The sequence below is a fragment of the Bombina bombina genome, chromosome 5, assembly GCF_027579735.1.
Source record: "Bombina bombina isolate aBomBom1 chromosome 5, aBomBom1.pri, whole genome shotgun sequence".
Classification (NCBI taxonomy): domain Eukaryota; kingdom Metazoa; phylum Chordata; class Amphibia; order Anura; family Bombinatoridae; genus Bombina; species Bombina bombina.
This window is the reverse complement of record NC_069503.1, coordinates 680,870,713-680,896,215: the sequence shown is the minus strand read 5'-3', so window position 1 is coordinate 680,896,215 and position 25,503 is coordinate 680,870,713. Positions and strand designations below refer to the sequence as shown.

Genomic DNA, 25,503 nt, shown 5'->3' with positions numbered 1-25,503 from the left:
TACAATTCCTTTCTATAAGTTCACCTATGACAAGATGCTTTTTTAACAGGTATGTAAATCTCATCCAAGATTCTATTCTACATTATTAGTTCTATTTAATACAATAAAAATGTTATGCATAGCTTTTATTCAAACTCTTCGTAATAAGTACAGATTAATATTCTTGTAATACATAAGCTTTTCAAATTTTGTAAAATATGATCAGAAGATGAAAATGAGTACAGTTAATAATGTCAACAATACAACAAATGAGAAAAGAATTCATCTCAAGGTGATATTAGTCTTCCGTAGAACAGAATACATTTAGTAGCTTTGTGCTGTATTGTGAAGAAAAAAGGGTGATTTGCTTTAAACTGGATAGGAGTTGGGCCAATACTTGTTACTGAAACTGTAACAGCAGTAACAGCCGCTGCTTCCGTTCCATCTTCATCAATATTCACATATGCCCTGTGATGTAATCCTGACACATAGAAATCACCACTTGCAATTCCTGAGAGATTTGCACCCGGAGCGAATAATTCCCCCATTCCCAGGCTTGGTAGTACATCATTTAGAGAAATGCTGTTTTCAACTCTGAATCTAGGAAGTTGCACATTTACTATTGTATTTTCCATGTGCTCTGAGTTTGTCCAGTCCATAATTGTTTCAAGTGAAAAGTTTTCTTCAAGCTAATAGGATAAAAGGTTGAAAATAATATCAAAATAATATTTAAAACCAAATCAGTGAACTCTGGACTTTTTGTTTGATTTATAATTTAATGATGGGTTTCTCTTAGTTTACTGTTCCAGTAGTTGTAAACCACCAGAGCAGAATCTATTACATTTCTGAGTATCTCTGCACTGCTACTAATAGGCCTTACTATTTCAAAGCTATTTTATGTAGTAAACTGAGTTGCCCTCATTGATTTACCAAGATCTACATATAATATTGAAGCTGCTTTTATACATTTTTTTTTTACATATAAATATAAATTCAAAGTTTATTTCTGGGTTGACCACATAATATAGTGTTTTCCCCAAAAAGACTATGCTCCTTTCAGAAGATTTATTATACAAAAATAGATATCTCTAAAGTGTCAAAAAGCCAATACCTAATGTAAATAATAGAGAGAGAAAGAGAGAATGTATGTGGTTTTGATTTATTTTTTAAAGAAATGACTCACCATTGCTAAATTGGTGCCTGCATCAGGAAGTATTATGAACATACTGAGGTTTGAATCATCTCCATAAGGAAGTTCAAGAATCTGTGCATTTTGTCCATTTACACTTGTGTTAAGATAATTAAAATCACTGGTTGTAGACATCATTTCTACAATGACTTCTTCATTCTGAAACACAAATAAAAAATATTGTTACCAAATCCTAATAGCAAATAATACAAACTTATTTACTGATTGTCTGACTTTCTACAGAATTAAATAATTAATTGTTATTAAGGACACTAGCCCGTTTGCCATCCACACACCATATCAGACTATAGATCAAACCCCTGGCCTGCAGCCTAACTGCAAGTCACATACCATATCATATCTAAGATCAGACCCTCAACCTTGCAATTCTTTGTTCATTAAAAACAATCCTGGAATGTTAATTTATTGCAACTCTGCAGAAAATCCTATAGTTTTAGTCGGAGCTCTCTTATCTATACTATAATCGCGTTTATAACGCTTCTGTCACCGTCGCCAGTTGCGCATGCATCCTCAGCCAAAAGAATTCACCTGGATGCAGTTGGCATAACCGAAGCCTTAAAAATTAAAAAAAAAACACGCAACCGCCCGTCCGAAATATAAAAATAAAAAACAAGAAATAAATAAAAAACACGTAACCACCCAAAAGAAATAAATAAAAAACACTTAACCGCCCACAAGAAATAAATAAAAAACACGTAACAGCCCGCAAGAAATAGATCACAAGCAAGAAGTATAACAAAAAACACCTAACCTCCCGCACAAAGTATTAACAAACACCTAAACCGCAAACCCCCCACATCACAAAATAATAAAGTAATTAAAGCCTAATCCGCAAATAACATAATTAAAATATTAACCCCTTAACCGCCAACCCCTCACATAGCAATAAACCTAATTAACCTATTAACCCCTAAACCGACAAACCCCCACATCGCAATAAACCTAATTAACCCATTAACCCCTAAACCGCCAACCTCCAACATCGCAATAAACCTAATTAACCTATTAACCCTTAAACCACCAAACCCCACATCGCAATAAAACTAATTCACCTATTAACTCCTAAACCGCCAAACCCCCACAACGCAAATAACTAATTACTAAGCCCCCTAACCTAACACCCCCTAACTTAACCCCAATACTAAGTTACACTAAAAAAAAAAACCTAACATTAAATTACAAAATAATAATCTAAAATTACAAAAAATAAAAAACTCTAAAATTACAGAAAAAATAAACAAAATAATCAAAAATAAAAAAAATTAAACCTAATCCCTATGAAAATAAAAAAGCCCCCCCAAAATAAAAACACCCCCTAAACTAAACTACCAATAGCCCTTAAAAGTTAAACAGCTCTTTTACATTTAAAAATTACTAAATCCCCCCTAACAGTAAAACCCCCCACCCACCAAACCCCCAAAAATAAAAAATAAACTAACACTTAAGGGGCATTTGTATTGGGCATTGCCTTTAAAAGGGCATTCAACTCTTTTCCAGCCCATTAAATCCCTAATCTTAAAAAAAAAAAAAAATCCTAACACTAAGCCTCAAATAGGTACTCACCGTTCCTGAAGTCTGGCGGAGAAGGTCTTCTTCCAGGCAGCTCCATCATCTTCTATCTTCATCCTGTGTGAAGGTGCGGCGGAGCGGAGGTGTGGAGCTGGCTTCCCCAATGCGTGGATCCTCAGCGGTGGTCCTCAACGGTGGTGGTCCTCGGCGGCGGCGGTCCTAAGCGGCGGTGGTCCTCAGCGGCATGGAAACTCCTCTTCATGCGATCGTCCGTTGCACATGGAAGATTGAATGCAAGGTACCCCATATTTATTGGGGTACCTTGCATTCCTATTGGCTGAAATTTTGAAAACATTGAAATCAGCCAATAGGATGATTTGAGCAGCCAATAGGATTTCAGTAGCTCTAATCCTATTGGCTGATTTAAAAATTTCAGCCAATAGGAATGCAAAGTACCCCAAACTGATTGCGGTACCTTGCATTCAATCTTTAGTGTACGACAGACGTCGGATGAAGAGGAGCCTTTATGCCGCCAAGGACAGCCGGTGCCGCCGTCGAGGACTGCTGCTGAGGATCCACGCGTCAGAGAAGACAGCTCCGCACCTCCGCGCCGCTGATGAGGACCATCACTGAGGATCCACAGCTCCACAGCTCCACACCACCACTCAGCGCTGCCTTCGCTCTGGATGAAGATAGAAGATAATGGAGCCACCTGGAAGAAGACCTTTTTCCGCCAGACTTCAGGAACGGTGATTACCTATTTGGGGCTTAGTGTTAGGATTTTGTAAATGGGCTGGAAAAGAGCTGATTGCCCTTTTAAGGGCAGTAAAATAGCTGAAAGCTCTTTTAAGGGCAATGCCCATACAAATGCCCCTTTATATAATATTCTTTACAGGTTTCTAAAAGTAGTAATACCTATTTTGTATACACTCCAAATATAAATTAAACTAGAAAAACGTAAACACTACTCACATTGCTCAAAGTAAAAGATTCATTATAAGTTCCGCATTCTGGAAAACGATGTGTCCAGTTTGCCAACAAATATATCACGTTTGCAATAACAAGTTGAGTGTCAGAGTTAACTGAATTTTCTGGCAGTAGATTTTGAATTTTACCTTTAATTAAAAAAAGAAACATAGAGAAATGTTAGTTACTTTTTACCTAAAATAATTTACTTTTCATGTTCCGTATTTTGATGACAACACTCACTAAGTAAGATAGCATGACCCTCATTGAGGACATACAGATTCTCAATATACCCAATATTTAGTTTTGTGTGTATAGCTACAGCTGGAATACTTTTAACATAGATCTCTCGATAAAAGTGGCAGTTTGGCTTGACCATAGGAAACTAGTACATTCAGCAATAAGGACTGAGACATCTGTTGTTGTACTCATCAGCACAATATGCTGCAGCTGTTCAAGACCTTCCAGTTTTGGCTAGCAAGTGTTAGGCTGCTCTGTTAATATTGCAACTTCCAAAATGCTGCTGGAGTGCAGATCATAAGAGCAGTAGACCAAACTGCATTAATACAAGTCACTGAAAAATAAAAATAGGTTCCACTCTTGAAGGTACAAGCTTACTAAAAAGCATGGAAAGATGGCTTGCGAAACAACATCCATTTCATGCCCAGAGTGAACATATTTTTTTTTATTTTAAATTATCTATTATTGCACTGCCATTTCTTTATAAACATCATAGAGGAGACTTACATCACTGTATTTCATTTGCAGTAATTACATAGGCTGACCATATTGCCGCTTTAAAAAGGGACACATATGAAAAATACATATGTCAGGGCTGTTTTCAGGGCTGTTTAAAGAAATGGTTTTATATAAGAACCCTCACATATGTATTTTTCATATGTGTTCCTTCTTAAAGCGGAAATATGGTCAGCCTATAATTACAGGACCAGGAGGGAGGAGTAGGATAGTCTCTGACTGGGGTTTGAGAATTTATTTTCAATAGGAGGTAACAATGTTATTATATATCTAAACAAGGGAGCTTATATCTTATTGATGTGTCAACCATTAATGAAGGGCATGTGTTATAATAAGGTTTCCTTTATATGCTACATATCATAGGAACAAAAATAATTCAGCTAAGATGTAATTCATTTATTTACTTTGTACTGTAGCTCACAGAGGACATAAAAAAATGTGCCACAAATCTAAATGGGTGTTAAAGAAAAACAATCACCAACTTAGATTTTAGGTATTTAAATTAGAACAGTACTGGAAGCAGAAAAAAAATGTCTAACAAAGCAACAGTAGTGTCATATGTGAATATGTCCAACATTTCCTAGAGGCTTTCCTAGACAGGGAGTTGAGAAGGAGACGTGTGTGGAATGGCCCACTGGTATTGGCTGGAGCAGAGTCATGGCAGGAAGGTCAGGACCATTGAGTGTGTGTTAGGAGTAGAGATGGGCGAATGTTTTGCAACATTCGAAAAATGAAACAAATTTTAACACATTCGTTCTTTCGAATCAAATTTCAAATGTTTACATAACATTCTAACATTCGATTTTCGAATGTTCTGTTTTGAATTTTACGATTACATTCGAAAATATTTGTTTCGAAAAATTATAATTTATATATTTGTAATAGTATTTCTAATGCTTTCTTTAAATGTAATATTCGAATTACGCAATATTCAAATTAAAAAAAAATTTGAATTGATATATTTGTAATAGTATTTCTATAATGCTTTATTTAAATGTAATATTCAAATTATGCAATATGCGAATATGTTTTTAATAGTATTTCTAATGCTTTCTTTAAATGTAATACAGTATTTCGAATTATGCAATATTCGATCGAAATAGAAACATTAAAATTGATATATTTGTATCTATTATGTATCAATTTACTAGATTCCCTACCACATTAATTATTGAACTTCTGAAAAGTATTTGTTAAATAGAATGTTAAATTCGAAATTTCAAATGTGGTCATTCGATCTAATTATAAACATTCAAATTCGAAAGTGACATTCGAAAACTGTAAATAGCATTCGATTATAGAATTTTTAAGAATATTCGTTCGTATCAACATTCAGATTTGTAATTCGAATTTCAGTAATAACATTCGTTCTAACATTCGAATTTGGAAATTTACACATTCGCCCATCCCAAGTTAGGAGCATGGATGTGTTGTGGTTAGGGTTGAGTGGTGTCAGTTGTCCAGTATTTCCTCGGACAGTCCAGTACTTTGCAGGCTGTCCAGTAAAATCTATACAAAAATTTCGGACACTTAAATGTCAACTTTTTAAAAAGAAAAATCCCCTGAGTGGCTGCTAAAGACCTCCTATGCCACTATGCATTACAAATATGGCCCACAAAAAGTGACACTTCACATGGACTACTCTGTGTTACTGGCAACCGAGGTGGGTAAAACAAAAATATCACTGTCTTAAAGGAACATGAAACATACATTTTTTATTTCATGATTCAGATAGAGAATACAATTTTATGCAACGTTCCAATTTACTTCTATTATATAATTTGTTTCATTCTCTTGGTATCCTTTGTTGAGGAAGCAGCAATGCACTACTGCGAGCTAATTAACATGGGTGAGCCAATAACACAAAGCATATATTTGCAGCCACCAGTCAGCAGCTCCTGAGCCTACCTAGGTATCCTTTTCCACAAAGGATAGAAAAGAATAAAGAAAATTAGATAATAGAAGTGCATTGGAAAGATTTCTAAAATCAAAAGCTCTATTTAAATCATGAAAGAATAAAATTGGGTTCCATGTCCCTTTAAGGATTACTGCAGTTTTTTGGGGTGTTAAAACTTCACTCTGTATGTGTGATGTGTAACCCTTGGGATAATTCTGCTCTGTTTTGTTTTTTTTTAAAGGAGAATGGTTCGAATTAGGGGCCTGTGCTCTAAAGCTCACTGCTCAAGTGAGATAAGCTCAAAAGATTTACCTTGAGAGAGGTTTATCTGACTGTGCAGGGTTCTGTACGTGAAGGAGAGACTGCTATATTATAAAATATGGTTAAAAAATATCCCAAAGATTTAGGGGAATTTCTCTCCATGGTGGTAAGTTTTTGATCATTGGGCCCTAGGTGTAACATTTTAGGTTTGTGGGCATCATGGCCCTTGACAACTTTTGATTGATTAGAACAAAAATAAAATATGGTATATAAACTCCCTTCCCCTTTAGCTTATATTATTATAACAAAAATGATCAGGAGTAATGTTAAACAAATACCCAATTTTTATTACAATAGGTTATTAATCCAAATTATACAGACATTATCTAACGATCATAGAAATCTAAAACAAATGCTGTACATGTTAGTATGGTGTTATTGTTTGCATATAAGTATGTGTTTATCCCAGCAAATTGGGTTAAAAACATAATTAAAGTCAACTCTAGAGATACAATGCTCTAGTGGGAACAGATCTGTTGAGCCAATGACAAGAGACATATGTGTGTAGTTATCAATCACTATCTTGCTCCCAGTAGTGCATTGCTGCTCCTAAGCCTACCTAGATATGCTTTTCAACAAAATTTACCAAGAAAACAAAGTCAAATTTGTAGGGGAACTAAATAGATTTTTTTCTTAAAGTTGCATGCTCTATCTAATCCATGAAACTTTAATTTTGAATCTCAATCCCTTTAAGGGAATAGATGTATGATTAAAAAATAGCAAGAAACTTTAAAGCAACATAATGATTAGAATATGAAAATATCAGATATGATTCTGTGTTGTTTAATTAATGTGCATTACAGAATCTGTTGGCAGATAAATGGTTTAAATGCAACATTCAGTACAATAACATGAATACATTTATTAGTCATTTTTACCTCTTGTCTGTTCTTCAATCCAGTTATTAATGTACTGACGTGTAGGCTCTGGATTATCCCGAAAGTCAACCTTTTTTAGTTCTGAATTATACCATTGTCTAGAGCCTTCTAAATATGCCTAAAAGGAAATATAAAGACATAAAAATATAGTTATATTTAGCATCCCATAGTAATATATGGTACTGCTATTCAGGGCCGGTGCTAGAATTTTTGCCTCCCTTCCCTCAAAAAATAATAATAATAATATATATATATATATATATAATTACTGTTTCTTAACAAAATGCTCCAGTGATGTGTTAAGCAGCTATAGATGACTATTTTATTTTTATCTGTGCAGAACCCAGCAGCTATCTGTGGGTGCGGGTGAGTACCAAGGGCTGGGAATGTAACAGTGGCATGGGATGTGTACCCAGTCCAGTTATTATTTTTTTAAAGCATTTAAAATAGTATTTTAAAGTCTCTGAAGGGATACGCTCCTTGAAGCAAGGGTACAGGTGTAACCAATAAAGTAGCTTCTGAGATTATGTATGTATGTATGTATGCAGGTTTGGATTTAAAAATATTCAAATTTTATTTCCAATATTAAAGGGACATAATACTCATATGCTAAATCACTTGAAACTGATGCAGTATAACTGTAAAAAGCTGACAGGAAAATATCACCTGAGCATCTCTATGTAAAAAAGGAAGAGATTTTACCTCACAATTTCCTCAGCTCAGCAGAGTAAGTTCTGTGTAAAAAGTTATACTCAGCTGCTCCCAGCTGCAGGTAAAAAAATAAAAAAAAATGAAGAAATGAACAGCAGCCAATCAGCATCAGCAGTGCTGAGGTCATGAACTCTTACTGTGATCTCATGAGATTTGACTTAACTCTCATGAGATTTCATAGTAAGCTTCCTTTACCTGATTGGTGAAATAATATGAGAGTGCACGATGCTAGTCCCTTCAGATGTCCCAGGACAGACACACTAAAATGCTGCTTAGAAATCCTTTACAATGGGAGGTGGCTACTGAGGAACTTTTGAGGTAAAATGTCTTTCTTTTTTACATAGAGATGTTCAGGTGATATTTTCTAACCAGCTTTTTACAGCTATGCTGCATCACTTTCAAGTGTTTAAACATTTGGGTATTATGGCCCTTTAATTAAAAAGTAGATCAAATGTCGATGTTTCGACCCTACATAGGGCCTTCCTCAAGACAATTTGTTATGCAGCCATGAGCCAACACGGCTATATGACGGCGTCTCATCCGAAATCCCAATGACCAGGCCTTCTCAGCCAGTGACCACTAATTAATATTGGAAATAAAATTTTAATATGTTTAAATCCTGCAAGTGTCCTTCAATGTGAAGATATATATATATATATATATATATATATATATATATATATATATATATACATGGGTGTCCGCAGACATTTTTCCAGAGGGGGGCAAACAAACAAATAAACTGCTCTAAGCATGATCTTCACAAAATTTTAAACACGGTAGCTCATTGGTGTCAAAACAGTGACTTAAGTGAGTGCTTATACTTAGACATAAGACAGGACTTGAGAAATTAAATTTGAAAACTAGGGATAAAATATGATGAGAAAACATAATATTTACATATATATATATATATAAAATTGGTACACAGTTGTTATATAAAGAGGTTGATACCAGTATTCTATAGCATGATTAAGGGTCATGGAGACCCGAAATGTCGTTGTTACTTTTTTGTCTTCATGTCACTTCAATAAAGAAACTTTTTATAATGAAGAAACGGTGCTGATGCTACTTTGCTTTTTTGAATATGGTATGAGAGGAGTTGCAGGACCCTTGAGCAAATGAGCGCCTGAAGGAAAAAGTACTTTGGAAACTTTGTGTATAGTGCTATTTCAAATGCTTTAAAAACAATGATAACTGCACTGGGTACACATATCATGGCACTGTGAACTTCACAGCCCTGGATACTCACCAGCACTCACAGACATCTGTGTGGCTCCCAGCAGCTGTCTGTGAGTACTGGTCAGTACCCAGGGCTGTGTGTTTTGCAGTGGCATGGGATGTGTTGCCAGTCCCGTTATCATTGTTTTTAAAGCATTTAAAATAACAGCGATTACAGCACTATACAAAGTTTTCAAAGTACTTTTTCCTTCAGGTGCTCGTTTGCTCAAGGGTCCTCTCATATCATATTCAAAAAAGCAAAGTAGCATCAGCACAGTGTCTTTATTATAAAAAGTCTCTTTATTTAAGTGACATGAAGACAAAAAAGCAACAGCGATGTTTCGGGTCTACATGACACTTAATCATGCTATAGAATACTGGTATCCACCTCTTTATATAACACCTGTGCACCATTTAATAACTTTTTACTTTGCTATAACATGAAGTAAACATTTTTTGTACAACACTGCCATCTAGTGTCCACTAATATTATATTTTAAACTATCATTAGGATACCAATAAGATTAATATTTAGTCAGTTTTTCTTCTACAAACATTTTAGAAATATGTACAAATTAAAAACACATAATCTAAACATCTTTAAAAACAAATGTAAATAATAATCGTTGTTTAAACCAATAGCACGTAGAGTCCATAGGTGCTGGATCCAACAAACCTCTTTCTTTTTAAGTAACAATTCCCTATTTCCACCCCTTCTTAGCTTGATTATTTGAAATCTTAGCTGAGTTACTGTATGACCTGCTGTGTTGAAATGTGCAGAGACTTGTAACAACATATCTTTACATCTTATAGATGATTTGTGGGCACATATTCTATCCTTTATGGGGCGTATAGTCTTCCTGACATAGCCCTGCCCTCAAGTACATTTTAACAAGTATACTACATGATCAGTATATCAAGTATAAAACCCCTTGATATCTCTCTTTTTTTCTATCATGAATTTGTGCAATATGTCGACCCTTAATCATAGAGTTACATTGAGCACAATGTAGGCAAGGATAGGATCCCTTTTTGGTGTAGATAAATAATTTATTCTCTCATCACTATAACTGCCTACATCAGCCTTAATCAACATATCCCTAATATTTTTCACTCTCTTGTATGAATGCATAGGGGGGTAAGGAATTCACGTATGTTTGGATTAAATTTACTTAAAGGGACACTGAACCCCATTTTTTTTCTTTTGTGATTCAGATATAGCATGCAATTTTAAGCAACTTTCTAATTTACTCCTATTATAATTTTTTCTTCATTCTCTTGCTATCTTTATTTGAAAAAGAAGGCATCTAAGCTTTGTTTTTGGTTCAGACCTCTGGACAGCACATTTTTAGTTGTGGATGAATTTATCCACCAATCAGCAAGAACAACCAAGGTTGTTCACCAAAAATGGGCCGGCATCTAAACTTACATTTTTGCATTTCAAATAAAGATATCAAGAGAATGAAGAAAATTTGATAATAGGAGTAAATTAGAAAGTTGCTTAAAATGTCATGCTCTATCTGAATCACGAAAGAAAAAAATTGGGTTTAGTGTCCCTCTAATAAAGAGACTTTTTCTAGTGAAGAAACGGTGATGATGCTTTTTTCCGTTTTTAAATATATATATATACACACATCATCCTTTTATTTACTTTTATATTTAGAAATATATATTGCTATTTGTTAGCCATGTATTTATTAGAGAGAGAGAGGTGGGAAGCCAGACATATGCAGAGTGATACATATAAGGTAAATCATTTTCCTGCGCATATGTATGAAATGCAATACTTTACCTCCATGAAGTCCAAAGTCTGTTCTCCAAAAAATCTGTTTACAATATTAAGTGTGTAGGAAGACGACCCATTCATTACAGCTAAGAGTTCTTTAAATCCAGAATGAACATCTGTAATATTCTCAAAATGAAGTGCCTGGGAAAAAATATTAGAGATGTTTCAAATGCAGAGTTCTTTAAAGGGATAGAAAAGGCAAAATTAAGCTTGCATGAATAAAAAGCGATTTAAATATTTTTTTTTATATCAAATCTATTATTACATCTACTTTGTTCTCTTGGCAACCATTGTTCAAAAGAATATGTACATATTCTCAGCATCTGCAATGCACTACAGGGAGCTGACTGGTAATTGTTGGCTGCACACATTTGCCTCTTGTCATTGGCTCAGTAAATGTGTTCAGCTAGCTCCCAGTAGTGCATTGTTGCGAATTATCCACATTTGATAAGAGAAGTAAACTGAAAAGTTATTTAAAATTGCAGCTTTATCTGAATCATGAAGAATTTTTTTTATGTTTTATGACCCTTTAAAGGGCATTCTTGATAAAAAAAAATATATATATATACAATATATACATATAATGAAAGCTAAACATGGAATAAAGTGATTATATTTGTTGATCTCTGATTTGTTTTGTTTTTAATACAGTCTCATTCTTCAACATAATTGAGATTGTGGGGCATATTTATCAAGCTCCGAATGGAGCTTGATGCCTCGTGTTTCTGGCGAGCCTCCAGGCTCGCCAGAAACAGCAGTTATGAAGCAGCGGTCACAAAGACCGCTGCTCCATAACCTGTCCGCCTGCTGTGAGAAGGCGGACAGACATCGCCGGAAATCAACACGATCAAGTACGATCAGGTTGATTGACATCCCCCATAGCAAACAACCCCAAGCACATCAGATCAGCCCCTGCTATGACCCATGGTCATGCCAGACACCCAGTACTAATTATAACCAAACCAGGCCAATATCACACAATATCACAAGTAACTATTATTTAAACAAGAAACGAAATACCAAAATAAGGGGTCACAATCTTAAATTAGAGGGCAACAGATTCAGGAGAAATGTGAGGAAGCAGTTTTTTTATAGAAAAGGTGGTGGATTCATGGAATAAACTTCCAATAGAGGTGGTAAACAGCCCCCTTCTCTATTATCTATGCCCCCTTGTCACAATTAACATATCACTATAACCCTTAAACTTTGGATCTTTGAGAAAGAGATGCCATGCTTTCATTCACCTGTTACTATGTCCTCTTTACTTCCTTTCTCTTTACTTTCCCTCTCCGTTCGCGTACTCTTTCTTTTCCACTACCCATAATCCCTTCCACAACGCTCTCTTATAAAGCCAGGGATTGTTATAGAACTATTTAAAGGTTTGTGCAGTTTAGAACTGACACTGACTTAATCAGTACTCATACATACATAGCAATGTTTTTGTAAGTGCTAAAATAAAATAGAAAACTTACTGAGCTCTCAAACTGAGATGTCATAATATGAATAGGACTATGGATATTACCTGTTTCATCTGTGAAGCAGTGTTACCTCTGGCTCCAAAATAGACCATATACAATGAGGTCATGATACTGAATGATGACAATATCAAATTCTCATTCAAATTTAATCCCCTCACAATATCAAGGCCAAACTGGTTATTTGCTGCGCAAATCTCCTCCATGGTGACGGTAATGAAAATTCTAAAAATAAAGTAAACATAAAGCTTTGTAAAACTTTCAAATATATTCTTATATAGACATATTTTCCCATAAATTGGACAATGGGGTACATTCCAATCCTATAAATATTATTTATTGACAAGCTTTTGTTTAAGGCCCCAAGTTCTGAGTGAGAACAATACAGAAATTCCCATATTGGGAAAAGTTCCGCTCGGATCTCAGCAGATAGCAGGAAAATGCACATGTGATGCATGGACAGCAAAAGCTTTGGCAATTACAATTCTGCGCAACAAAATGGTCACATCAAATTCAGCATGCAAAGGGTGTTGATTAACTGCAAAAATAGCCTTTCCGACATGTTTGCTTTTATTACAAGACAATTTGCAATAATTCTATTTTCTTGCACATGTGCAATACACTCAAACATTCACAGATGCCATTTTAGATGTAAATATCAATATATGGATTAGATTCAATAAAACTTTTTTAGCACTATTCAATAGTCCCTCGGTTGGGGGTGGGACAGATATTTACATATGTATTTAATAGACAGAAATGTGATATTGTATACAGCTAACAAGATTTGCAGGAAAAGCAAGAAAATTAAAATCATGACATCAATAAATGATATTTAGCAATTTCACTTTTAATATCTTTGTTTTTATTTCATACTCACATTTCTGTTAAAAAAAAGTAATTTCCTGTTTTTCCGTATAAAAACAACAGAAAGAATGGAATTTACCCCTATGTTTTTTAGCCATTCACAAGTGTATAGAAACAGTGCACACACAAAGTTCGAATGGCCCCTGTTCCCCTTGTTTCCACGCGAGCCTTCAGACTCGCCGGAAACAGGAGTTAAGAAGCAGTGGTCTTAACACTGCTGCTCCTAAACTCATACGCCGCCTCTGAGGCGGCATATAGCAATCAGCCAGATCATGTACGATCGGGCTGATTGACACCTCCTGCTAGCGGGCGATTGGCTGTGAATTTGCAGGGGGTCGTATTGCACCAGCAGTTCACAAGCATTTATCGATGTGCGGCGGACATGGTTCGCTATAGCGGATCATGTCCGTCCGCACATTAATAAATAGACCCTCAAGGCTCTTTTACCCTTAGAACTTTGTTTCAGTCACTAGCAGTTTGGGTTATTCTACATATACTGTATCTACATGAAAAATGTCTGGTTTCTTGATTTTTTTGTTACCACCTTAATTTGAAATAATTTACAGCTAAGCAACAGTCAATGTGAAAGTATTTTTACTGACTTAGAATTTTAAAGATTATCATTGTAATCACTAATGTCACTCAACATCCTTTCTAAGCTAAGAAAAAAAAACCTTCTCTTTCTATTCGCTGTTGAATGTACAGCATAGAATAACATAGGGGAAAACTGCATTCCAAATGCAAACATAGAGGAAATATGTGTAAAATGCATGATATGCAGACACACACTATTCTGAATCATGCACAGCAGCGGAAACAACACGCATTCTTTGTGAAATAAACAGCACATCCATAGATGCATTCATTATAACAGGAAGCAATTGCAATACTTCAATGCCTCTTGTTTGAAATTGCTGTTAAAAATACCTTGGAAGTGTCTCGACCAAACAAATTCATCCCTAATCTATGCAATAGGGCAAAGAGAGTCAAGAAATAGGCAAATACAAAACAAAACTACATTTTTATGGCACCTGAACACCCTGTAACAACAATTACACATAGCTATAGATTAAAGCCCTGGTTTTCAAACCAGTTTAGGTTTTCAGGATTACCTTGGATGAGAGCAGGTAAAATAAACATGGTTACTGATCAGCTGATTATTTCACCTGTGCTCTAGTTGAGATATCCTCAAAACGAGGCTTGTTAGGGAGGCTTAAGGGCAGGTTTAAAAACCATTGGATTAAATTGATCAATTTCACATATTTTCTTTCATAGATAAAATATTGTTATTGATAAAAATCTGAATACATGACAAATTACAAACTTTTATGTATTTTTGTTTTGTTTTTTTACACAAATGTTTCCCAATAGTATAAAAGACATTTCTATGCTCATTAATTACAGGTCATGGTCAGTTATTTCATTTCATTTTGAATACGCATCAGTATCATCTTTACAAGGCTATTTGTATACCCATTTGCAATGTAAATCACATTACGTAGGCTTCTTTTTTTAAGATTTATAGGCTTAAAAAGTTAACCATCTAGTGGCATGCACAACTTTACAGGTTCCCCATTACACTGTAAACGTTAGCTTTTCTTTGGCAATAACCAGCAACTGTCTATTTTGAAATTCTTCCATATGTTTCTCTGTAACAATAGAATAACACTGATAGAGGGAAATATATTTTAGAAACACATTACGCTATTGTAATAATTAAGACACACAAGAAAATAATTATAATAGAAAAATTAAAAGATCACTCTCTGTATTACAGCTTATGTGAAAAATTGACCTAAATTCCATCTTAAATTACAAAAATGACAAACTGTTAATGTACTCACCCTCTCTTATCTAAAGATTGGTTATTGAACTCAAGGGCAGTCACTGAGATTATTTATAGGCCGTAGGCCACTCCTACTGACCATTTTCCTTTATTGGGTTTGGCAACACTTTAAGGTTCTTCATTGTCTTTAACTCTAATTAAAGCTTGAATACATTGTTTTTATTGTTATTTGTGGTAATAATATGGAATGAATGATCATATTATAAATAGGCATACATTGCATTATGTGTCATGCTTTCACCACTATTTGGAAATGTTATTCATTTGTTAGGTACACTATGTTCATCATTATGTGCAATTTTGTATCTGAGATTGTGGCTAGATAAAAAAAATCAAATGTAAACTTAATTAATGGTTAGTTAATTGTAAAATAAACAAGTGGAAATTCCCCCAGTGGGGACTGGATAATGATTCCATTGTTCATGGAGTAGGCAATGTGCTATTGATATGAATAAAAGCTGATTTCTTCACAAAATTCTTCTTAAAGTATATGTGTTGTCTCTCAGATTAACAAAACAAGTGGTCTAGAATTTAGAGGGATATGGATGTCATGTACTAAGTTTAATACATCACTTCCAGTTCTGACACAGAGTGTACATAATTTCTTTGTATGTTTATATTTTGCATTTTTAACTTTAAAAGTATACTTTTTATACTAACTTTGCAGCCTCTGATCTGTGCCATATTTTATATTTTTACTAAATGAAGACCATGCGTTTATACAGCCAGTCAGAGGCTGTACTTCTTGAGCAGTTAAGTGCTTTGGAAAGCCTTGCTACTGTATCTGCCCTTTTCCCAAGCATAGACTTTAGTGTATGGGACAGCTCCAGATTATATTCCCATATTGTCTGTCACAAAGATCTAGCATTGTTTAAAACTAGTATCAATCTCCAGTTGGTTCTACTTCATTATCTTCCTGTTTCTAACTTGATCATATTCGGAATTTGGCTTTTGCTTCACAGACCCGACAGCTTATGGCAACTTATGATCATTTACTAAGCTTTATGTCCTTACCCATGCCGGTGTTGGGACTAATGGTCATAAGACATTTGGTCATAGGACATATGGTCATTGCCATATGGTCATAAGGACTTATGGTCATAAGGACATTTGATCATAAGGACATTTGATCATAAGGACATATGGTCATACGACATATAGTCATAGAACATTTGGTCATAAATATGGTAATAGTACATTTGGTCATAGGACATTTGGTCATAAGACATATGGTCATAGGACATTTGGTCATAGGACTTTTGGTCATAGGACATTTGGTCATAAAACTTTTTGGTAATAAGACATATGGCCATAGGATATTTGGTCATAAGACAAATGGTCTCTATTGCTCATAGCAATATCAGGGCTCAAAACTGACTTTTGGTCAGAGGACTTTTGGCCACAAGACATATGGTCATAGGATAATTCGTCATAAGACAAATGGTCACAATTGCTCATCAGGACTCAAAAATGAGCCTTTACTAGAATGCTAGTGTCGGCATGGAGCTGACACTAGCATTCCCTCTTACGTGCTAGCATTGGTTCCATGCTGATGCTAGCACTCACTGAGGACCTCAAAAGTCTTTATGACCATATAGCTATGACCATATGTCCTATGACCAAATGTCTTATGACTAATAATCCTAAATCCATATATCCAGGGGTCCAAAGATAATCTATACTTGTATTCCATTTACCTCTATAGTACAGAGGTATATGGATAGCCCACATCTCCAGATACTTTGCCACCCAATGCACCGATGTGGTTTTATAATATTAATATTTCATGCATGGCAACCTATAAAATGGGGAGTATATAATAATATAAGTACCAAGAGGGGTCCCAATCACTCTAGGTACGTTCATATAATACCACATGGGCAGGGGATAGGTATCTTCCATAACCATTACATACAAATAAAAAGCCCTGTTGGAATAATAAAATAAGTAATCACAGTTTTCTCCATTAAGTCAAGTGATTGGTCATCTTTGGTCCCTTGAAATAGGGCATCCATAACAAAGCAATTAAAAATAAATCCAGAATAAACCAATGAAGTACTAAAAAAATTAAAAAAAACTAGAACAATACAAAAAATCCTAGCAGCACAGACTCCACTTGAAAATCGAGCTTATTGAGAGGTTTATAGTCACTGCTCCTATTGGGAATTTACCCACACCCCACATGAGGTGAGGACAATTAACTATATGTTAAATAAATAGAGAGAAGCGCTCAACCTGGGAACGAACAATAGCATAATAGCTTGTTCTATGACTAGTTACCACCCAAGAAGCAGTCTCTTTTTGCTCAACATGTGCCTTTCACAGTGAAGAACTTTCCTGAAGCATATCAGTCTGATCCTGACTTAACGGTACAGTCCAGCCCCGAAATATCAGGCAATCCCTCTCTGAACGAGAAAAACACCAAAACCCCAGACAAACGTTTCAGCCTATTGTGGGCCTCGTCAGTGAGGTGCAGCCAAATCTCTCTAGGCACACTGAGCAATGGGTCAGTGTCTGGATTCCCGCATCACACCTAGGGAGAATTCTCTAAGTGTCATAATTTGCATAAATAAAAAGAGAGAAGCGCTTAACCTGGGAACGAACAATAGCATAATAGCTTGTTCTATGGCTAGTTACCACCCAAGAAGCAGCCTCTTTTTGCTCAACATGTGCATTTCACAGTGAAGAACTTTCCTGAAGCATATCAGTCTGATCCTGACTTCACAGTACAGTCCAGCCCCAAAATACCATTCAATCCCTCTCTGAACAAGAGAAACAGCAAAACCCCAGACGTATGTTTCGGCCTATTGTGGGCCTCATCAGTGAGGTGCAGCTAAATCTCTCTAGGCACACTGAGCAACGGGTCCACATCTGGATTCCCGCATCACACCTAGGGAGACTTCCCTAAGTGTCATACGGCTAGATTACGAGTTGTGCGTTAGGGTAAAAAAGCAGCGTTAAGAGGTCCTAACGCTGCTTTTTTATGCCGCCTGGTATTACGAGTCTTGCAGGTTTAGGGTCAACGCACACTTCTTTGGCCTTACCGCAAAACGACACGTAAATTTCGTAAAGTCTTTTTTCTATGGGACTTCCATAGTGCCGGTATTACGAGTCTGTCCTGGGAGGCCAAAAAGTAAGCGGTACACCCTACCCTGTCAAGAGTCCTAACGCATTTAAAAGTCAGTAGTTATGAGTTTTATGGTACAACGCCGTAGCATAAACCTCATAACTAAAGTGCTAAAAAGTACACTAACACCCATAAACTACCTATTAACCCCTAAAGGCCCTCCCGCATTACAAATACTAAAATAAAATTTTTAACCCCTAATCTGCCGCTCCGGACACCGCCGCCACCTACATTATACTTATGAACCCCTAATCTGCTGACCCCAACATCGCCGACACCCACATTATATTTATTAACCCCTAATCTGATACCCCCAATGTCGCCACCACCTACCTACACTTATTAACCCCTAATCTGCCACCCCCAACGTCGCCGCCACTATAATAAAAATATTAACCCCTAAACCGCTGCACTCCCGCCTCGCAAACATTAGTTAAATATTATTAACCCCTAATCTGCCGGCCTTAACATCGCCGCCACTTACCTACATTTATTAACCCCTAATCTGCCCCCCCAATGTCGCTGCCACTATACTAAATGTATTAACCCCTAAATCTAAGTCTAACCATAAACCTAACGCCCCCTAACTTAAATATAATTTAAATAAATCTAAATAAATATTACTATCATTAACTAAATTATTCCTATTTAAAACTAAATACTTACCTGTAAATTAAACCCTAAGCTAGCTACAATATAACTAATAGTTACATTGTAGCTAGCTTAGGGTTTATTTTTATTTTACAGGCAAGTTTGTATTTATTTTAACTAGGTAGAATAGTTATTAAATAGTTATTAACTATTTAATAACTACCTAGCTAAAATAAATACAAAAGTACCTGTAAAATAAAACCTAACCTAAGTTACACTAACACCTAACACTACACTATAATTAAATAAATTAACTAAATTAAATACAATTACCTAAATTAAATTAGCTAAAGTACAAAAAAGCAACAACCCTAAATTACAGAAAATAATAAACAAATTACAGAAATTTAAACTAATTACACCTAATCTAATAGCCCTATTAAAATAAAAAAGCCCCCCCAAAATAAAAAAAACCCTAGCCTAAACTAAACTACCAATAGCCCTTAAAAGGGCCTTTTGCGGGGCATTGCCCCAAAGTAATCAGCTCTTTTACCTGTAAAAAAAAATACAAACAACCCCCCCCAAAAGTAAAACCCACCACCAACAAAACCAACCCCCCAAATAAAATACTATCTAAAAAACCTAAGCTCCCCATTGCCCTGAAAAGGGCATTTGGATGGGCATTGCCCTTAAAAGGGCAGTTAGCTCTTTTGCCGCCCAAACCCTAATCTAAAAAATAAAACCCACCCAATGCACCCTTAAAAAACCTAACACTAACCCCCTGAAGATTGACTTACCGGGAGACGTCTTTATCCAAGCCGGGCAAAGTGGTCCTCCAGACGAGCAGAAGTCTTCATCCAAGCCGGGCAGAAGTGGTCCTCCAGATGAGCAGAAGTCTTCATCCAGACGGCATCTTCTATCTTCATCCGGCGCGGAGCGAGTCCCTCTTCAAGACATCCGACACGGAGCACCTCTTCATCCGACGACTAAAACAAAATGAAGGTACCTTTAAGTGACATCATCCAAGATGGCGTCCCTTAGATTCCGATTGGCTGATAGAATTCTATCAGCCAATCGGAATTAAGGTAGAAAAAATCCTATTGGCTGATGCAATCAGCCAATAGGATTGACGTTCAATCCTATTGGCTGATCCAATCAGCCAATAGGATTGAGCTCGCATTCTATTGGCTGACTTAAGCAGTGCTGGTATTGGAGTGCGGCAATTAGCAAAATTTTGCTCAATGCTCACTTCTTGTCTTTTAACGACAGGCGAGCGGTGAGGGAAAACTGCTCGTTAGCAGCGCACAGCTTCTAACGCAAAACTCGTAATCTAGGTGATAATTTGCATAAATAAAAAGAGAGAAGCGCTCAACCTGGGAACGAACAACAGCATAATAGCTTGTTCTATGGCTAGTTACCATCCAAGAAGCAGCCTCTTTTGATCAACATGTGCCTTTCACAGAGAAAAACTTTCCTGAAGCATATTAGTCTGATCCTGACTTCACAGTACAGTCCAGCCCTGAAATACCAGGCAATCCCTCTATGAATGAGAGAAACAGCAAAATCCCAGACGCACGTTTTGGCCTATTGTGGGCCTCGTCAGTGAGGTGCAGCCAAATCTCTATAGGCTGCTTCTTGGGTGGTAACTAGCCATAGAACACGCTATTATGCTATTGTTCGTTACCAGGTTGAGCCCTTCTCTCTTTTTATTTAATTAACTATAGGGGTCTTACAGATCCCAACTCAATATTATTTAACCCCATCACCCTGCACATGGCATGGGGAAAGTGTAATTTATGTTTTATATGTTCCATGATAACTTGGGGCAGCAGGGAGGGGTGCCTAGAGGTGTGGGCTACCACTAGGCAAATGGGTTAAATGGGAGTTGGGGATGGATTATTTTTTATATTTTCTTATATGTACCTAGAGGGACTGGGACTCCCCTAAGTATTTTTTAATTTGCATGCATTTATTATTATTATTATTATTATTATTATTATTATATGAATGTATCTAGAGAGATTGGGACCTCTCTTGGTACTTATATTATTATATACTCCCCATCTCCCAGGCTGCCATGCATGAAGTGTCAATATTATTAAATCCCATACTTGCACAGTGGCAGAGTGTCTGAAGGTGTAGGCTACCTCCAAGCATGGGTTTTATTTGGGGGATGAGGTGCACATTTATTTTTTAATATATAACTATAGAGGAGTGTAGAGGGGTAGCTCCCTCTAGGTAATTATTCCTATAAACCTCCCCATATCACAGGACAGTGTATGGGGTAGAAGCGAGTGGCAGAGTTCTCTGGACTCCTGGATTATTACGTCATGCAGCGTAGCTTGCTACACACAGTAAGCCCCAACCATGCCATGAATACGTCATTCATAGTGTATATGGTAAGTAGGGTTGCCACATGTCTGGAATTCACCTGGACAGTCCGGGTTTTCAATTATGTGCTCGGGTTTCAGGTGGCCTGAAACCCGGACAGCCACAGCTATAAGACTGGTGGTGCTGGGGCCGTTATAAGGTGAAACAAGGCAGATCTTACGGATTGAATGTCCTGTTTTATCTTGTCTTCCCTTATTATTTTGGAGTGTGCTAAGCTTTGTATATCTTAATATGTTACACCAAGATACCAACGTGTATGTTTATTCCTGTTTTTGGGATTGTTTGGTGCCACTGTTTCATTTATTTCTGTCACATTTTACTCTATGTAGAATTCAATAAAAGACTATAGTTTAAAAAAATGATATTGCTGTTCATGCCTAATAAAAAATATCTTATACTATGATTGTTAAATGCTTGCAGCTAAAAGTTGCATCATTTAACACAGTAAAGGAGGAGAGTATATATTAAAAGGAAGGAAAACTACCACAACAATAGGTCATAGGGGTAGATATATCATAGTGCGAGCGGACATGATACAATGTAACGTATCATGTTCGCTGCACATCAATAACTGCCGACAGCATACGCTGTCGGCATTTATCATTGCACCAGCAGGTCTTGTGAACTGCTGGTGCAATGCCGCCCCCTGCAGATTCGCGGACAATCGGCCTCTAGCAGGGGTGTCAGTCAACCGGATCATATTCGATCGGGTTGATTTCTGTCCGTGGCCTCAGAGCAGGCGGACAAGTTACGGAGCTTGATAAATCGGCCCCATAGTCTTAAATTATAGGGGCAAAGGTTAAAAAGTATTATCAAAAAATATCCCTTTATTGAGGGTAGTGAATGCATGGAATAGCCTTTCAGCAGAAGTGTAAGAGGTTAAGCATGCGTGGGATAGCCATAAGGCTATACTAGGTATAAGATGAGGCCAGAGACTAATTAAAGGATTAACATTTTTATTTTATTTTTTAGGCAAAAATTTGGCAGACTAGATAAGCTGAATAGTTCTTATCTGCCAACACATTATATATTGTCTTAAGGAAAAGTCTTATGACCAAAGACATTGTGACCAAAAGCTATAGACAAAAAACACTTATGACCAAAAGTAATAGTTACTCATTCTGCTGCTCCTCAAACTGTATCAGCTGCTCCTCCTCTGCATCATTAATGAATTATGTGAAGGTAAGCATTGTTTGTACATGGTTTCTAAAATCAAATATTAAAATGACACAAAATTGGGAAGTGGTAGAGTCAATGGGAAACCAGGGGGGTGTCCAAATGGGGGTGTGACATGGTTACGATGGGAAACCAGGGGTAGTGTCACAATGAGGGTGTGACATGGTTAAGAAAAGGGATCTTGTATTATTAGTCAATGGATATTTGTTCTTGGCAGTGCACCTCCTATGATATAAAAAGTCTTATGACCAGTTGCCCTATGACCAAAAGTCCTATGACCAAACGTCCTGTGACCAAATACCCTATGACTATATGTATTATAACCAAATGTCCTATGACCAAATGTCTTATGACTAAATGTCCTATGACCATATGTCCTGTGACCAAATGAGCTATGACCAAATGTCTTATGACCAAATGACCGATAACCATATGTCTTATGACCAAGTGTCCTATGATGAAATGTCCTATGACCATATGTCCCATGACCAAATATCCTATGACCATATGTCCTATGACCAAATGTCTTATGACCAAAAGTCCTTGTGATCAAATGTCCTTGTGACCAAAAGTCCTTGGAACCAAAAGTCCTTATGACCATATAGCTATGACCATATGTCCTATGACCAAATGTCTTATGACCAATCATCCAAAATCCCCTATGCCACCTTACAATAGTGTGAGACTATGCACAATACTATGCACTATAACAATATCACATAATATACATCCTGGATCCAGCCTGTGATTCCCAAGATATCTCTCAGGAAAATAAATTGTTGCTTATTTTGTTTTTCTTTGAGGGGTTGGACTTTAACAACAGTTTATTGTAAATCATATTCAAAGATTGTTTTCACAGTCTCTGTATCTATGTAAACATTCGAATTCCACAAACTGGAGATTCCTGTTCTTGATAACAATGATAGAAAAAACAATCTCATTTACCGTAGTTTTTCAAGAATTATTGTCTATTATGCATTAATTTAGAGCCTTTCAGATAGTGCCAAGATTGCCTACATAGACCAATATCATGATCAGGTCTCACGTGATAGTGACTGGGTTGCTACATTATGAAAACACTGTTATCAGATGTGGTTTACAGAAACAAAAACATGTCTGCAATATGAAATGCCTGTCATTATGCCAAGTAAACCCTCTTTCCATTACACCATCTCTGAGGCAAACTAAAACTCAAAGTATTTGATTAAAAACTCTATCCATTAACTCCCTGATCATCCCTTCTTGCAAACTGCCCCCTACCTGATCCGCAATGGAAATCTTCCAAGAGGCCCTCTACATGATCACCCCAAATTATACCACTTAGGTCTCAAAGGTTTCCTTACCTAACACCTCAATACAAACCCTCAACAATCAAGTGAGCCCCATATACTCTTCCCCAACACCCAAGGGACTCTATCTAGAAAATACCAAAACAAAAACTGCCAAAAAACAAACAAAATGAAACCCTTTTTCCTGAATATATTCCATGTTCTAGTGTATCGCTTTTATAGATTTAAAAAATCTTTTTGGCTAAGCAACTAACTAATCAGGATTTAGGTGGGAGGGCTCAGTCTAACAACTGAACCCTCTGATTAATCATCTGTCCCAATTCTGATAACATTTAGAAAAGTGCGAATGCTCAATTCTGACAACCTATCCATCTAATATTATCTTGAAACCTCAATCTCTTAATCTCTGATCGTGGGCGCTTCCTGATTTGTGCAATTCATACACATAGTGCTTGGTGGTATCAAACTTACAGGAGGCTTCATTTGTAATGTTTGAAGGCCCAGTGACTAGCCATTAGGTGGGGAATCTCTAGAAGCAACATGTGTAGAAATTGGGGGATAGTATTGTTCCATTGTTCCGTATTACTTAGGGAAATTAAACAAAGGCACTTTGATGTCTAGCACAATCAAGCAAGTAACAAGCTGTATTTCCTTACATATTTTAGCTGTTGAAATCAGCATGAATCATCCAGCAATTGTTTCAGTTTTTTTGTAGAGCCATGTCTATAATCCTAACACCCAATACTGCCTTTAGCCAAAAATATATCTAAGTCCTTTATAAAGCTATCTATTGTATATTAACAATCACTACCCCCTCAGACAACGTGTTTCACAGTAAACAAAAAAAAAAATTGCAGGAGATAAAATATTTATAGCTTTAAAAAGTAAACCTGTATGTATTTAACACCTCTATCTATCTATTTTATATATATATAGGTAGATAGAGAGCACTCTCACTTGCAAATCTTGATGCCAGGGTGCCAGCAGTTAAGTATACACGGTGAAGGAAGGCACTCACTGGTCTTTGATTCAAAAGAAAACTTTTAATAAGCGTGACGTTTCGGGGACACACTCCCCTTCCAAAAGTGAGTACACCCCTCACATTTTTGTAAATATTTTATTATATCTTCTCATGTGACAACACTGAAGAAATGACACTTTGTTACAATGTAAAGTAGTGAGTGTACAGCCTGTATAACAGTGTAAATTTACTGTCCCCTCAAAATAACTCAACACACAGCAATTAATGTCTAAACCGTTGGCAACAAAAGTGAGTACACCCCTAAGTGGAAATGTCCAAATTGGGCCCAAAGTGTCAATATTTTGTGTGGCCACCATTATGCCTTAACCCTTTTGGGCATGCAGTTCACCAGAGCTTCACAGGTTGCCACTGGAGTCTTCTTTCACTCCGCCATGACGACATCACGGAGCTGGTGGATGTTAGAGACCTTGTGCTCCCCCACCTTCCATTTGAGGATGCCCCACAGATGCTCAATAGGGTTCAGGT

General features: G+C 36.5%; 1 protein-coding gene across 1 annotated transcript; it reads right to left on the bottom strand.

Annotated features, from left to right (window-relative positions):
• Positions 1-110: 110 nt before the first annotated feature.
• Positions 111-16,524, bottom strand: LOC128661591 (leukocyte elastase inhibitor-like). Its single transcript, XM_053715828.1, has 8 exons — positions 16,437-16,524; positions 15,156-15,225; positions 12,757-12,934; positions 11,241-11,375; positions 7,517-7,634; positions 3,671-3,813; positions 1,163-1,327; positions 111-668 (listed from the first exon to the last, which is right to left on the bottom strand). Exons 1-8 carry the CDS (start codon positions 16,522-16,524, stop codon positions 267-269), a joined length of 1,299 nt encoding a protein of 432 aa, XP_053571803.1. The 3' UTR covers positions 111-266.
• Between the last annotated feature and the right edge of the window lie 8,979 nt (positions 16,525-25,503).

What these genes read in the sequence shown, in the direction of transcription:
- LOC128661591 (XM_053715828.1), bottom strand. Translation starts at nt 16,524, where the DNA reads ATGACCATAAGTCCTTATGACCATATGGCAATGACCATATGTCCTATG. An exon ending in TAGTCCCAACACCGGCATGG is followed by an intron (nt 15,226 to 16,436) that starts GTAAGGACATAA and finishes CTATTGTTACAG; the next exon opens with AGAAACATATGGAAGAATTT. An exon ending in GATTGAAGAACAGACAAGAG is followed by an intron (nt 3,814 to 7,516) that starts GTAAAAATGACT and finishes TTTTAATTAAAG; the next exon opens with GTAAAATTCAAAATCTACTG.